A 13,615-nucleotide genomic window follows, 5' to 3' on the forward strand; every position below is an offset into this window, starting at 1 on the left:
TGCTTCCAGCAGGGGTTGAGCCTGGGGCGTGGCTGGGGCTGACTGCACCTGAATGAAGGCCTGCAGGCCTTGGAAAAATTCCAACCAGGAGAAGGTCCCTGAGTCCTTGTTAACCCCAGGGGGAATCGGAGTAGGGGCCCCAGAGGTGCCCTCCTGTGGGGAAGCATTCTCGGAGATGCACAGGTCCGGGGAGCTATCGTCAGTAGTTCCAGAACCATCTCCCGAGAGTAAGAAGCCAGGCTTTGGTTCCCCCTGGGTTTCTTCGCAGTGTTGACACAGGCAGGACTCCAATTCAGGCTGCGCGGCTCTTATGAGGCAGGCTGTGCAAAGAGAGTGCCTGCTGGCCTTCTTGGGTGCCGATGCCATTGTCTCTATGTGTTTGCACGCGTAAAGTTGTAAGCACGGCTGTGGGTGTAGATATGCACACGGGGTGCGCTCAGTTGTGTGCGTGTCTCAGTTGGTGTGCCACTGTGCGCGCAGCTATGCGCGCGTCTGCATTGGACGTGCGCAAGTTAGGCGTATCGGCCGCTCGGCCTGCCCCACGCATACCACCAGTCGAGAAAGGAAGATGGCACCGACGACCCCATGTGTGTAAGATGGCACCCCCCGAGGGTCTCCACATGTGTGGACCCTTGCACCGGATCGGGGCCTAGCCCAACCAAGGCTGCTTAACCCGATCGGTGCTCCCTTCTAACCTCGCCGGGGACGGATTCAGAATGGCAATCCGAGCTCTGGAGACCTGAATTTAAAGATTTTTTTCTTACCTGGTCTCGGTACTTACCGATTGTGTGTCGGACGGTCTCCAGCTGTGGGGGGAGAGGGAATTACCTTCACCGCCATGCTCAATTCTGCACCCGCTGCCTTTTAGCCACACTGGGGGCTAAGTCCACGCCGGGAACCGGCTACTGGACCAAGGCAGACCTCTGAGGGTTATTGGAGATCAACCTCAGGAATTCTCGACTGGGGGAGGGTCCCTTAGGTATCATCGCAGGAGAGCGGGGCTCAATCTTCCTTAAGGTAAATTTTGTTCTTCTTTGCTGTAATTCTTAACACTATTCTAGTGTGTGGGATAGTGTCCGCATCTGCCTGGAGACGGAGAGATACTGAAGAGCTGGGGTTACTGCAGGGATATATCTAGAGTGACGTCAGGTTTGAAATCTGACTCCGTCTCCCATCTGCTAGCAGAAGAGCACAATACCCATTGGTCCTGAGTCCTTCTGGCTACACGCTAGGAAATGCAAATTCCGTTTTGGGCATGAGAGGGGAGAGGAGTGGAGAGAGAGAGAAAGCCTCTAGGGTGGCACGCATATTAATCAACTATTTATACCAGTGTGGGAGGGTCAACTAGTAATGCCAGGTGAGGTTTTGGTGGTGGCTGAGGGTTTGGGGGTAGAGAGTGCATCAAGCTAGGGAGAGAGTACGTTGTACAAATCTTATCTGTATGCCCCTTTCCTCACTCCAAATCACATCAAAGCTTCACTGCTGTGTACTGTTGATTGTACCTCTGACTATGCATGTAAAACTGGCCCCCAAGCCCTAGACCACCACCAAAACCTCACCTCGTGTTACTAGTTGATCCTCCTACAGTGGTAGAAATAGTTGACTAATATGAGAGAGCCTTATAAAGAGTCTCTCTCTCTTTCACAGGTGAAATAAATTTAACACGCATTGCAGTAAAATACCTTTGTGAAGCGGTAAAATAGCGTGCATTGCATTAACTCAGCCGCACTACTGAATATAGCTGGCTATCTTAATTAGTTAGCCGGCTAACTACAGGACAACTCTTTGACTCAACCAGATTTAGCTGGCCAAGTCATCCGGCTCACTTTGAATATTGGAGTTAACCGGTTAACTTAGCTGGCTAACTCAATTCCCCTAACTTATTTGGCTAAATTCTAGCCACCTAACTTATCAGGCGGCCAGAATTTAGCCAGATAAAGGCTGAATATAGTCGGGTAGGCTATTTAGATGGATAACTATTACGTTATCCATCTAGACGGCTTTTTAATCTGGACCTCTTAATATATATTCCTCTCCCTACTTTAAAAAGCAGAGAGTACCTGTCTCTAATGCACAGGTACCACTTACCAGTCCATTAGAGACAGGATTCAAACTTTCAACCTTTGAGCTGTTTTGTTACTTAATCTGCCAGGCACATTGTGCTTCCATAGGAACAAGACAGTTTATATTTGTCTCTCTTCTTCTCTTTCTCAGAGGGAAACAAAGGAGAAATTTAAGTGTACCTGTTAATTTCCTTTCCTTGCATACTGACAGACCAGAACAGACAAGTGGGTTATGCTTGCTCACTAGCCAATGGAGACAGAGAACACCAACTTTTTCTGATGTCATACACCCCTATGTAGCTTGGTGTAGCAGGAAAGATGTCAGTAGTCTCTTGTCCAAGTTTTAGGATAATTTAAGGAATTAATTATTATTCCCTTCCAATCAAAGATACAAAGAAAAATAACTTTTTTCTACTCATCCAAGTCTCACAAACAGGTTCTCATGTTTCTCCTTCTCTGGAGTCTTCCTTTACTCTACTCTGTATGCCCTTCTTTAATATGCTTTTTTAAAATTATCTGGATCCTTTATTCCAGCACTCAGGTTCCTGAATGGGTTCTGATCAGGACTCAAGGAAAGGAAATTAACCAATACTCTTAAATTTCACCTTCCTTATTGTCCTGCTAGACCAATCTGGATGAGTGGGACATGCCCAAGAAGTACCTACTGTGGACAAGGTGAAGCCATGATAGGATCCTGGAGACAATCTTCCCTGCCAACTTTCATCCCATCTCCCTCCTCCCTTTTGCTTCCAAACTACTTGAATGTGCTGTTCACCACTGCTGTTTTAACTATCTTTCATTTCAAGCTATTCTTGATCCACTCTGATCTATTTTTCAGCCTCTGTGTTCCACAAAAACAGCCCTTACCAAATTCTCCAATGATCTGTTTTTGTCTAAAATCATGGCTTTACTCAGTCCTTATCCTCCTTGACCTATCTGCTGCTTTTGACACTGTTGATCACCACCCACTCCTCACTTGGGTTTTAGGACACTACCCTGTCTTGGTTCTTACCTCTCCCATTGCACTTTTAGTGTTTCCTCCAATGGATCCACCTCCGTGTTATCTCATTATCAACTGGTGTGCTTCAGGGTTGTGTCCTGGGCCCTTTCTTTTTTCTCTCTGTAAACTAAATCCTTTAGTGCTCCGATTTCCTCTCATGGTTTTCAATACCATCTTTATGCTGATGATTCCCAGATTTACCTCTCTTTATCAGATTCAGTCCCCGATCTCAGCCTGCTTGTCTGGCTTTGCTGCCTGGATGTCCAACTACCACCTTAAACTCAATATAGTTGAAAAAGAGCTTCTTATCTTCCCCCCAAGCCCACTTCCCCTTTTCGTCCTCTCTCTATTTCTGTGGATAATATTGTAATCCTCCTAGTCCACTCAGCCCATAACCTTGGAGACATTTTATATTCCTCTCTCTCCTTCTCTACACATATCGAAAAACACTGCTAAAATGTGTCGTTTCTAAAATCTGTCACTTCCTTTCTGAACACACTACAAGAACCCTTATACACTGTCTCATCACCTCTTGCTTAGACTATTGAAACCTGCTCCGCACAGGTGTTAGGATCCAGCCTGCTCTGCAGCCTCCCTGCCACCAGACGTCCCCATGGAGCTACACCTGCTCTTGCTCCAGTCATAGTTTCCATGGGCTCATGACTCAGAAGGGTTTGGCCTATTTAGCCCTGCCTCTTGCAATACTTGATGCCTTGTCATTAAGCCTATTCGGTTCCCTGCCTGGCTCTGTTCTACCATGTTTTGCTCTGTGGCCTCTGGGCCTTTCAGCTCTGACTTGCCTAGTCCTGTGGCCTCTGGGCCTTCCAGCTCTGCCATGCCTAGCCTGCGGTTTCCAGGCCTCCAGACCTTGTGCTTAGTGGCTTACATGCCTTCTGAACAGCTGCCTTCGGGCCTTTGTGTTCTTTGTTCTGTTCTGTCTTGTCCTGTCCTTATTTATTTATTATTTTTATATACTGACATTCGATCTCAATTGAGATATCACACCGGTTTACATTCAGGTACTGTAGGTATTTTTCTATACCTCAAAGGGCTTACAATCTAAGTTTGTACCTGAGGCAATGGAGGGTAAAATGACTTGCCCAAGGTCACAAGGAGCAACAGCAGGACTCAAACCCTCGTCTCCTGGTTCATAGTCCACTGCTCTAACCACTAGGCTATTCCTCCTTCCTTGTTTGCATTTTCCTTGTCTGGTCTGATTATATCCTGCCTAGTCCTGTCCCTGGTATCTACACCCTGTATTTCCAATGCCTTGCCTTGTACAGCCTTGTCCAGTTCCTTGTGTACCCGACCCTTGTCTCCAGTCCAGCCTTGCCTCTCTATCCAGTCCTTGTTTTCAGCCTTGTGTCTCCAAGTTCCAGCCTGAACCTTGATTCCAGCCTCAGCCTAAGTTCATTCGGCCTAGAGAACCCAAGGGGTCAACCTGTGAGGGAGGTGGCTGGTAAAGGCAGAAGATTCTCTCTGCTCTGCCTTAATGTCATGTGCTGCCCTTGTAGGAGTTTCCCAACTCTAGCCAGACCCCTTTTCCTTGAATGGACTTCCTGAGGTGGCACTTCATGCTCCCTCTCCTGCCTTATTTAAATCCCATCTAAAACCCCACTTTTCTGAGGCTGCTTTTAAATTTTAACCCCAGATTGTGCCATTTACAGCCTCATTAATTTTTAACCGATTTTTAACAAATTAAATTTCCAAAGTTTCTTTTGCCCTGATTGTATGTGTGTCTTGATTAGATTGTAAGTTTATGCTGAGAAGGGGCTGTCTATTATATGTTTTTGTACAGCACTGTACAAAATAGTTGAGTAGCGCTATAGAAATGTTAAGTAGTAATAATAGTAGTAGTAGAAGACCCTAGCACCTAACACAAAGTCCTCATTGGCCTGTATGACTAACTTATAATGCTTTCAGAATCAGATCCTAAGTGATGCCTTTCTTGGGGGCTTAAAGGGGGTAGTCCTGGGGGAATTCTGCGCTACCGCGGAGCTCAGAATTTGCGCAGAATTGAAGAAAATAGCAGAGGAGACTCCGGCATGCCGTGAACGGAGCTTGTCCTGCATGTGCTGCATGACACGCTCCACTCGTGGCGAAGAAGGAAGGCCCCCATGTGCCATGAACGGAGTGTACTCCATTCGTGGCGAAAATGGAAGGACCTAGTGATAGAGAATGTGTGTGTGTGTGTGTGTGTGTGAGAGGGGGGAGGGGAGGGTGAGAGAGCAGGAGGGTGTGAGAGAGAGCATGGGAGGGGTAATGCTTGAGTATGGGTTTCAGAGAGAGGGAGTCTATATGAGGGGAGGGTGGGAGAGAGCAGGAGGGTGTGAGAGAGAGCATGGGAGGTAAGAGAGCGTGTGTGTGGGGGGGGTGCTTGAGTGTGGGTTTCAGAGAGAGGGAGCCTATATGAGGAGACTGTGAAGGAGTGTGTATGTGTATGAGAGATTGGGAGCTCGTGTGTATGAAAAAGGGGATGTGTGTGTGCGAGAGAGTGAGGGAGCCTGTATGAGGGTGTGTGTATGTGTATTAGAGAGAGGGAGCACGTGGGTGAGAGGGAGGGACAGAGGGAGCCTGTGTGAGGGGCAGTACTGAGAAAGGGGTCAAACTCTCGGACTGGCAATAGAGTGGAAGGGGTTGAGCCTAAAGGTGGAGGGGAGAGATACTGGCAAGTGGAGGAGTTGGGGCCTGAGAGGGCAAAGTGGCCAGGGGACTAGGGAGAGCGAGAGGAAGGGACACTCTTAGTGAATTTCTTGGGAAATTCTGCTCAAAATATTTAAAATCCTGCATCTTTAAGTAATAACTTTTTTTCTGTATTAATTTAAAATGTAATTACTTAAAGACTGTTATGTAAATTGTATTATTTTGACCAATTTAAAGTTTGAAGAATTTTAAGTTTTTGTGCACAGAATTCCCCCAGGAGTAAGGGGTCTACTAAAAGGAATCTAAGTAAGGACTCCTATTTAAGACAAATAGGAGACAATTTTTTTTTTTTTACTCAATACATAATTAAACTCTGGAAATCATTGCCAGAGGATGTGGTAAAAACTATCAGTGTAGCTGGGTTTAAAAAAGGTTTGACAAATTCCTGAAGGAAAAGTCCATAAATCATTATTAAGATGGACTTGGGGAAAATCCACTGATAGATTCTATGTTGCTAATCCCAGGAATTATCAAATTTGTGGGATCCTGCCAGGTACTTGTGACCTGGATTGGCCACTGCTGGAAACAGGATACTGGGCTTGATGAACCTTTGGTCTGACCCAGTATAGCAAACCTGTGTTATGTTCTTATGTACCAGAATTAACTGGCAAACTGGGGGTTGCACATGTTTCATTCCCCTGAAGAAACATGCTACATCCAGGTGTGAGGTTAAGATACTACCTGCTCTTGTTTCACTACTGTGTCCAGGAGCATCAAGTCTGTGATGGACAACATGCCTCTCCCCATCTTAATCTCATAATAGGCCTTATGTATCAACAAGATAAACTCCATGAAGAATCCCTGTTCCAGCTCCTGTAGGATCCAAAATCGAAGAATGGGTGAGGTGAGGGTCACAGTCATAACCCCATCCCCAAGCTTCCCAACAACGCCACTGCCCTCCCGCGCCCAGGGTGCCCATTTAGTCTCTGGCTCCTCCTCTGCTAATGTCATGGCAGCCCTTACTCTGCCACTGTCTGCAGCTTTGGATTCACCACTATTTCCTCTAAGGCATCACAGGTCCTGCAGAAGGACCCTGCAGTACTGCGCTGCCACCAGCTGCCACACATCAGGCACTTCCTTCCCCTTTACCATGGGGCCACTGCTCCACTGGTGTCAGTGGTGTTTGCCGCAGGCTTCATGTCCCTCCTGTCCACTTTATTTTTTTTATAAGGAAATTGTATGTTTCCTTTTAATTCAAACAGGGCACTAACCAACTAGGCCCAAATGGAAACTGGATTTTTCCAGGGAAGGAAGATCAGCCACTCCTGGCTGTCATTTGAAGCACCTTCGATTCGGTTCTGGCTGTCCAAACCTTCTGGGGGCCGTCATTCTAGGAGCGTACTTCACTTTTCTTACTAGTCCAGCTCACCACCATCTGCTGAAGGCAGAGAACCGACATCCCTCTTGCTAAACCAAGTTATACAGGGGTGAATGACATTAGAAAAAGCCAGTGTTCTCTGCCTCTATTTGCTGGTGAGTAAGCATAACCCACTCATCCGGACTGGTCTGGCAGGATGATAAGGAAACAGGATTTATCCTCCTTACTGAATGACTGAGAAAATAATTTTCCTTTATATTGCTGAAACGTAAAAGCTGAAAAGATTCTCTACCTGAACTTCATGCCGGAGTCCCTGGGTGAACGAGCGGAACAATGGAACTCCTGAACACCTGAACCTTCAAGAATTCTCTGCAAGTTTCTCTCAGTGACACCACCTCCTAGTGGAAAGAACACACCTTGATATTCGACATAAATAGTGAACATCACCTAATTAATCCACACCTACCAATCTGCCCCACATTTTCAGTGAATGGTATCACTTATTCCAAGCAGTTTCATGCCTCTCTACATTTGCTGGCTTCATGTATCTCAAAGAAGTCTTAGGTAAAAAAACAGAAATTTTGACATACAATGGATAGACCTCAAATTTTGCTGACAACACAGCACTACTGGTAGATAAGACTATGAAGATGGGAAAAAAAAAAACAAATTATGTGCTTGAAAGAGTAAAGAGTTGGCCAGACAAAAACCAGCTAATGTCCAGAGGTAAAACAGTTTCCACTATGGAAAATCGTGCTATTGGCTCATTAAACCATTTTTTGGCTGTTTAGAAAATGCAATCAAGTTGATAGAAACACATATCAAGAGATTATGTTATGTATCACACAGGAAAGCTGGATACAACTCAGAAAAAGAAGACCATTAAGCATTTAGACCTGCTAAAATTGTATAATATTAATGTGATCTCATTCTTAGTATACAATTCAGAAGCATTGCTATTAGAAACATTATGTAAGTGACTTTGATATTATTTGTTTGAGAAACACAACTGAAGAAACAAAGCAGAATAAAAAGGCAGAAGGCATTAGACAAAGCAACTTTCAGAAGTACAATCATTAGAAAACAAGCATACTCAGGACATCTAAAAAGAATGCAACCAGCAGGCTAGCAAAAGGAAAATTTGTTCTTACCTGCTAATTTTTGTTCTTGTAGTACCACAGACCAGTCCAGTCTCCTGGGGTTATTCATCCCTGCCAGCAGATGGAGACAGAGAAAGTTAAACTGACACTGCAGTTCCTCAGTATTGACCTGTACCCAAGTCCAAAAAACTAAAGATTTGCAAAAACACTTATAAAAAAACACTTGTAAGAAAAAATTTGTAACAATTTAGATAAATCTTCGGCTATTTCAAGAATATTACAGTTGAGCAGACGACTCTTCACTTCTATAGATTGGGTGGGTTCTGGACTGATCTGTGGTACTACAGGAACGAAAATTAGCAGGTAAAACCAATTTTCCTTTCCCTTTTGCATACCCGGATCAGTCCACACTTCTGGGATATACCAAAGCTCCCTACTGAGGGTGGGACCTGGAGAGTCCCGCTCGCAAGACACTCTTGCAAAACGACCAAAACTCCAGATCCCCTTCATCCAGACGATAATGCCTTGCGAAAGTATACAGCGACTTCCAAGTTGCGGCTCTACAAATTTCCTGTGAAGAAACCAACTGAGGTTCCACCCAAGAGGCTGCATGAGACCGAGTAGAGTGAGCCCTCAAACCATTCGGCACTTGCTGACCTTTGAGTACGCATTACCCAATCCGGGACCTCCAGCTCGACTCCACGCACGAGACTGGGCGTCTGAAGCCACCAAGACAGACTGTCCGGCACAGATGAATCGAGAGACACAGGCTGATGAAAGGCCTCCGATAATGGATTCCATTGCGCCAACAAAGCCCTCTGGAGCAGCTCATATGTCCAAAAGCCCACAGTACCAACTCCAGCTTGGAAGCCATCAAACCCAGGACCTGTAAGAAACCCCAGGCCTTGGGTACGCGCAATGTTAACAAGTGCCGAACTTGTTTCTGTAACTTGCACACTCACTCCTCAATCAGGAAAACTTTGCCTTACCTCGTATTGAAACGAGCCCCCAGATATTCGAGAGTCTGAGACGGAGTTAAGAGGCTCTTTGCCAAATTCACTACCCAGCCTAGGGATTCCAGAGTATGAAGCACTGTCTGCACCATGGAGCAACAGCTGGCCTCTGACTTTGCTCTTATGAGCCAATTGTCGAGATAAGGGTGCACCAAGACTCCCTCGGGCCGCAACACCGCTGCCACAATCTTGGTTAAAGTACATAGTGCCATGACCAGCCCGAAGGGGAGAGCCTGAAACTGGAAATGCTGTCCCAACACCATAAACCGCAGGTAACGCTGATGATCTTGACGAATGAGAATATGCAGGAACGCTTCTGTCAAGTCCAAAGAAGCCAGAAACTCCTGACTGCTCACCGCCACAATTACCGACCAAAAAGGTTTCCATGTGAAATCGTGGAACCTTCAACACTGCATTCGTGCACTTTGAGTCCAGAATGGGATAAAAGGTGCCCTCCTTCTTTGGAACTATGAAGTAAACAGAATACCGACCTTTGCCTTGTTCGTCCAGAGGAACCGGAACCACGGCTCCTAAACGCTGCAACCTGTCTAAAGTCTTCCACACAGCCTGATGCTTTACTAGCGAACCACAGGGGGAGACAAGAAACAGGTCGTGCGCAGGACATGCAAATTCTAATGTGTAAATGTCTCTTATTAAACTGAGAACCCCCTGATCCTGAGTGTTCTTGGCTCACTCCCTATAAAATCGAGCTAGATGACCCCCTATAAAAGGGAACAACGGAGTGGACCAGCCTCGCTCATTGTGATGATTTTGGCCTGGTAGATCCACTGCTGGTGGAAGCTCTGAAGGCCCGACAACCTCCACGAAATTACTGCCCCCAGCCCTGACCTCAAGGAGAAAATTATCTCTGTGTCGCTGGGGTTCCTCTCGCCTGACGACACCTTTTTCCTTCCCCAAAACGCAGCCCAACAAGAAGGACTGCTTGCCCTTTAGCCTTTCCCCTTGCAGCTTGTGCACCTTATTGTCACCTAGTTGCTTCATCAATTGCTCCAGATCCTCCCCACATAAGAGACGTCCCTTGAAAGGCAGCGAAGCCAATTGGGACTTAAAAGAGACATCTGCTTGGACACCACGGCTCCCATAATATGAGACAAAGTCCTCACTAAATCATACAAAGCGTCTGCCACATAAGCGACCGAAGCCTCCAAGCATTCCTCCCAATTGACCTGGGCACTAGAAGTCGATTGGTCATCTTGAAATTGCTGTACCCAGCACAAACATGCTCTCTGCATGAAGCTGGAACAAATGGCAGCCTGCAGACTCCGAGCGGAAACCTCAAAGTTCTTCATGAGGTGAATCTCCAGCTTGCGATCCTGAACATCCTTCAAAGTTGCAGCTCTTGCAACAGGAATAGTTGTCTTCTTCATGACTACTGAAACCATCGCATCTACCTTTGGTAGAGCAAAAATTCTAATGTCTGTTCAGGCAAGGGATAAAGTTTTGACATCATCCTGCCCACTCTCAAGCCAAAATCAGGAGCATTTCATTCCTGGTCCACTATCTTCTTCACCAACTTCTGATACAGAAACCCTGAAGGAGGGCCCCAAATCCCATCCAGGTCTGGATCTGCCCCATCCTTGTCTAAGTTGTCCTGCGGGATCTTCAATCCCAGCTCCTCAAGAACCTGAGGAATCAGGGGAGCTAGTTCCTCCCTGCGGAACAAGTGTAGAATCTTGGGGTCATCCCCGTCCGAAATCGGAACAGGCTCCCCATCATCACCTGGAACAGAGTCTACCGCCACCGGGTCAGCACAGCCCACACCTCCCAGGGGGCTCCAGGAGCCCCAACAGAGCCATCAGAATCATCGTCCACCTGAGTAGGGCCCATTAGCCGCTGCACCCTAGAAGATGGGGTCCCCCGGGATCAACCAGACCCGACCACCACCTCGCGAGCCACTGGGGACGAAGCTGGGAAAGCCAGCCCAGTCTGCTGGCACTCTATCCCCTCCTACTGCACTAAATAAGCCTTGTGGAGCAGCAGGATAAATTGTGGTGAGAAGAGGCGGGAAGCCACTGGCAAAAACTCCGCCAGAGTCGAGTCGCCCCCCCAAAGCCCATGGATCCTGAACAACAGAATCCCCTGAGCCCCCCAATGGGGCCCGGGTGGACTGGGGAAAGCCTCGGGGTAAATGCCCCTTCTGCCTCTGAGAACACGGACAAAACCGCCCAAGGATCCAACATGGCTGCCGTTCCCGCATCCTGAAGGCCACATGCGGTCTGGTCTGTCAATCATCACAGACATTCTCATGGTAGAACCGGCAGCAACTTTCCTGCATTTCCCAGCTGCTGGGAGCTCCGATGGCCCTTCACCCCCGGATATCCAGGCAGCACCAAGCCCACGGTGATTTAGACACGTGGAAGGCCGACCCCCTCACCATCAACACGCGGGACAAACAGCACTCCCAGCTAAGCCACAGCACCGCCAAGAGAAAGAGAAAAAAGCCTGCCCCGCGCAAACACTCTATTGTAGGAAGGGAAGATGCCATCCAACAGAGACCCGATCTTACCGCTTCAACTGTTCCTGCAGAGGCTCTTTTCCTTTTAACAGTGCTGCAAAAGAGCTACCCTCTCCTAAAACTGAAGAGAGCTGTCCAGTTCAGGTCAGCCAAATTTCAGCAAGGAGAGGGAGAGACTAAAGAAGCAGCTATCCTGAGCCAAAAGAGCCTCATGAAGGGGAGGGATCTGGACCACAAGATTTGCACCCCATGGAAAAAAAAAACTGGGCCGAGCGTACAACGAAACATAGAAACACAGAAATGACAGCAGAAGAAGACCAAATGGCCCATCCAGTTTGCCCATTAAGCTTTCGCACTTTTTTTTTCTCTCACATACTTATCTGTTTCTCTTGGCTCTTAGTAACCTTTTTTTATTCTATTTCCCTTCCACCCCCGCCATTAATGTAGAGAGCAGTGTTGGAACTGCATCTAAGTGAAATAGCTTAATTTAGTTAGGGGTATTAACCACCGCAATAAGCAAGCTACACCCATGCTTATCTGTTTATTCAGACTATGTAATTCAGTCCTTGTTGATTGTTGCCTGAATATAGATCCACCTTTCTACATCCCCCCCTCCCCCCCCCCTGCCGTTGAAGCAGAGAGCCATGCTGGCTATGCATTGAAAGTGAAGTATCAGTCTTGCTCCCCTGCCGTTGAAGCAGAGGGCTATGCTGGATATGCGAGAAGTGTCAAAATTTCCTCCCCTGCCGTTGAAGCAGAGAGCTATGCTGGATATGCGTGAAGTGTCAAACGTCCTCCCCTGCCATTAAAGCAGAGAGTTATGCAGGATTTACGTTGAAAGTGAAGTATCAGGTATTTTTGGTTTGGGGTAGTAACCGCCGTAACAAGCAAGCTACTCCCCTGCTTTTATGTGGTTGCAAATCCTTTTTTCCACATTTCCTCTTGCCATTGAGGCATAGAGCAATGTTGGAGTCGCATTATTGAATAAGGATATTCATCTCCAGGTAGTAGCCATCATTCCCTCAAGCCACCCCCATGCCTCTTCTCTTCATTCACATCCTCTAGACTTTATGGATCCACAGTATTTATCCCACACCCCGTTGAAATCCTTCACAGTTTTGGTCTTCACCACTTCCTCCGGAAGGGCGTTCCAGGCATCCACCACCCTTCTCTGTGAAGAAATACTTCCTGACATTGGTTCTGAGTCTTCCTCCCTGGAGTTTTAAATCGTGACCCCTGGTTCTGCTGATTTTTTTGCAACGGAAAAGGTTTGTCGTTGTTAGCAACCTCCAGCTCTTCCACCTCAAACAAACAGGGAAGGGATCCCTCTCCGAAACCCCAACCCCTGGGAGGAAGGCTCACAAGAAAAAGATAAGTACTTATCCGTTGCAAAAAAATCAGCAGAACCAGGGGTCACGATTTAAAACTCCAGGGAGGAAGAACTGCAGGTTTATACACCAGCCACCATCTGCTGGAGACAGAGAAATACTGAGGAACTGCAGGTGGCACCAGGGTATACGAAGCAGTCAGTTTAACTTTCTCTGTCTCCATCTGCTGGCAGGGATGAATAAACCCAGGAATCTGGACTGATCCGGGTATGTACAGGGAAAGAGGCATTACTACATCAATCACCAGTTATCAAGAAGGAAGCTAATTTGGTCAAGTAATAAATACATGTTATTATTGACTGATTGTTCAAACTTTTCCCAGATAGCTAAGGTTGATGGGCAAATGATGATATAAAGTATTTTTAAGGTACATGAATAGGGTGATAGAGCGGGGAAGGGGTTATTTGTACATTAAAAATGTATGGAGTGGTGGGGTTGGTTGTGGGTTAAGGAGTGGGAGGTGAAGAAGTATTGGGAGAAGAGGGTTGGTTTTATTTTATTTGTTATATTATGTTGTACCATGCACTGAACACCTTTGGCGGCTTAGTGTATAA

The 13,615-nt window shown here is 46.8% G+C and overlaps 1 protein-coding gene across 4 annotated transcripts in view; it reads right to left on the reverse strand.

Annotated features, from left to right (window-relative positions):
• Positions 1-13,615, reverse strand: part of CUTC (cutC copper transporter) — a 75,155-nt gene that overhangs the window by 12,128 nt on the left and 49,412 nt on the right. For all 4 annotated transcript variants that reach the window (XM_029610084.1, XM_029610083.1, XM_029610085.1 and 1 more), the window contains exon 8: positions 7,377-7,482. In XM_029610084.1, coding sequence (XP_029465944.1) covers positions 7,377-7,482 — 106 coding nt within the window. The remainder of the gene's footprint in view (positions 1-7,376; positions 7,483-13,615) is intronic.

This window comes from Rhinatrema bivittatum, chromosome 7 (genome assembly GCF_901001135.1).
Source record: "Rhinatrema bivittatum chromosome 7, aRhiBiv1.1, whole genome shotgun sequence".
Lineage (NCBI taxonomy): Eukaryota > Metazoa > Chordata > Amphibia > Gymnophiona > Rhinatrematidae > Rhinatrema > Rhinatrema bivittatum.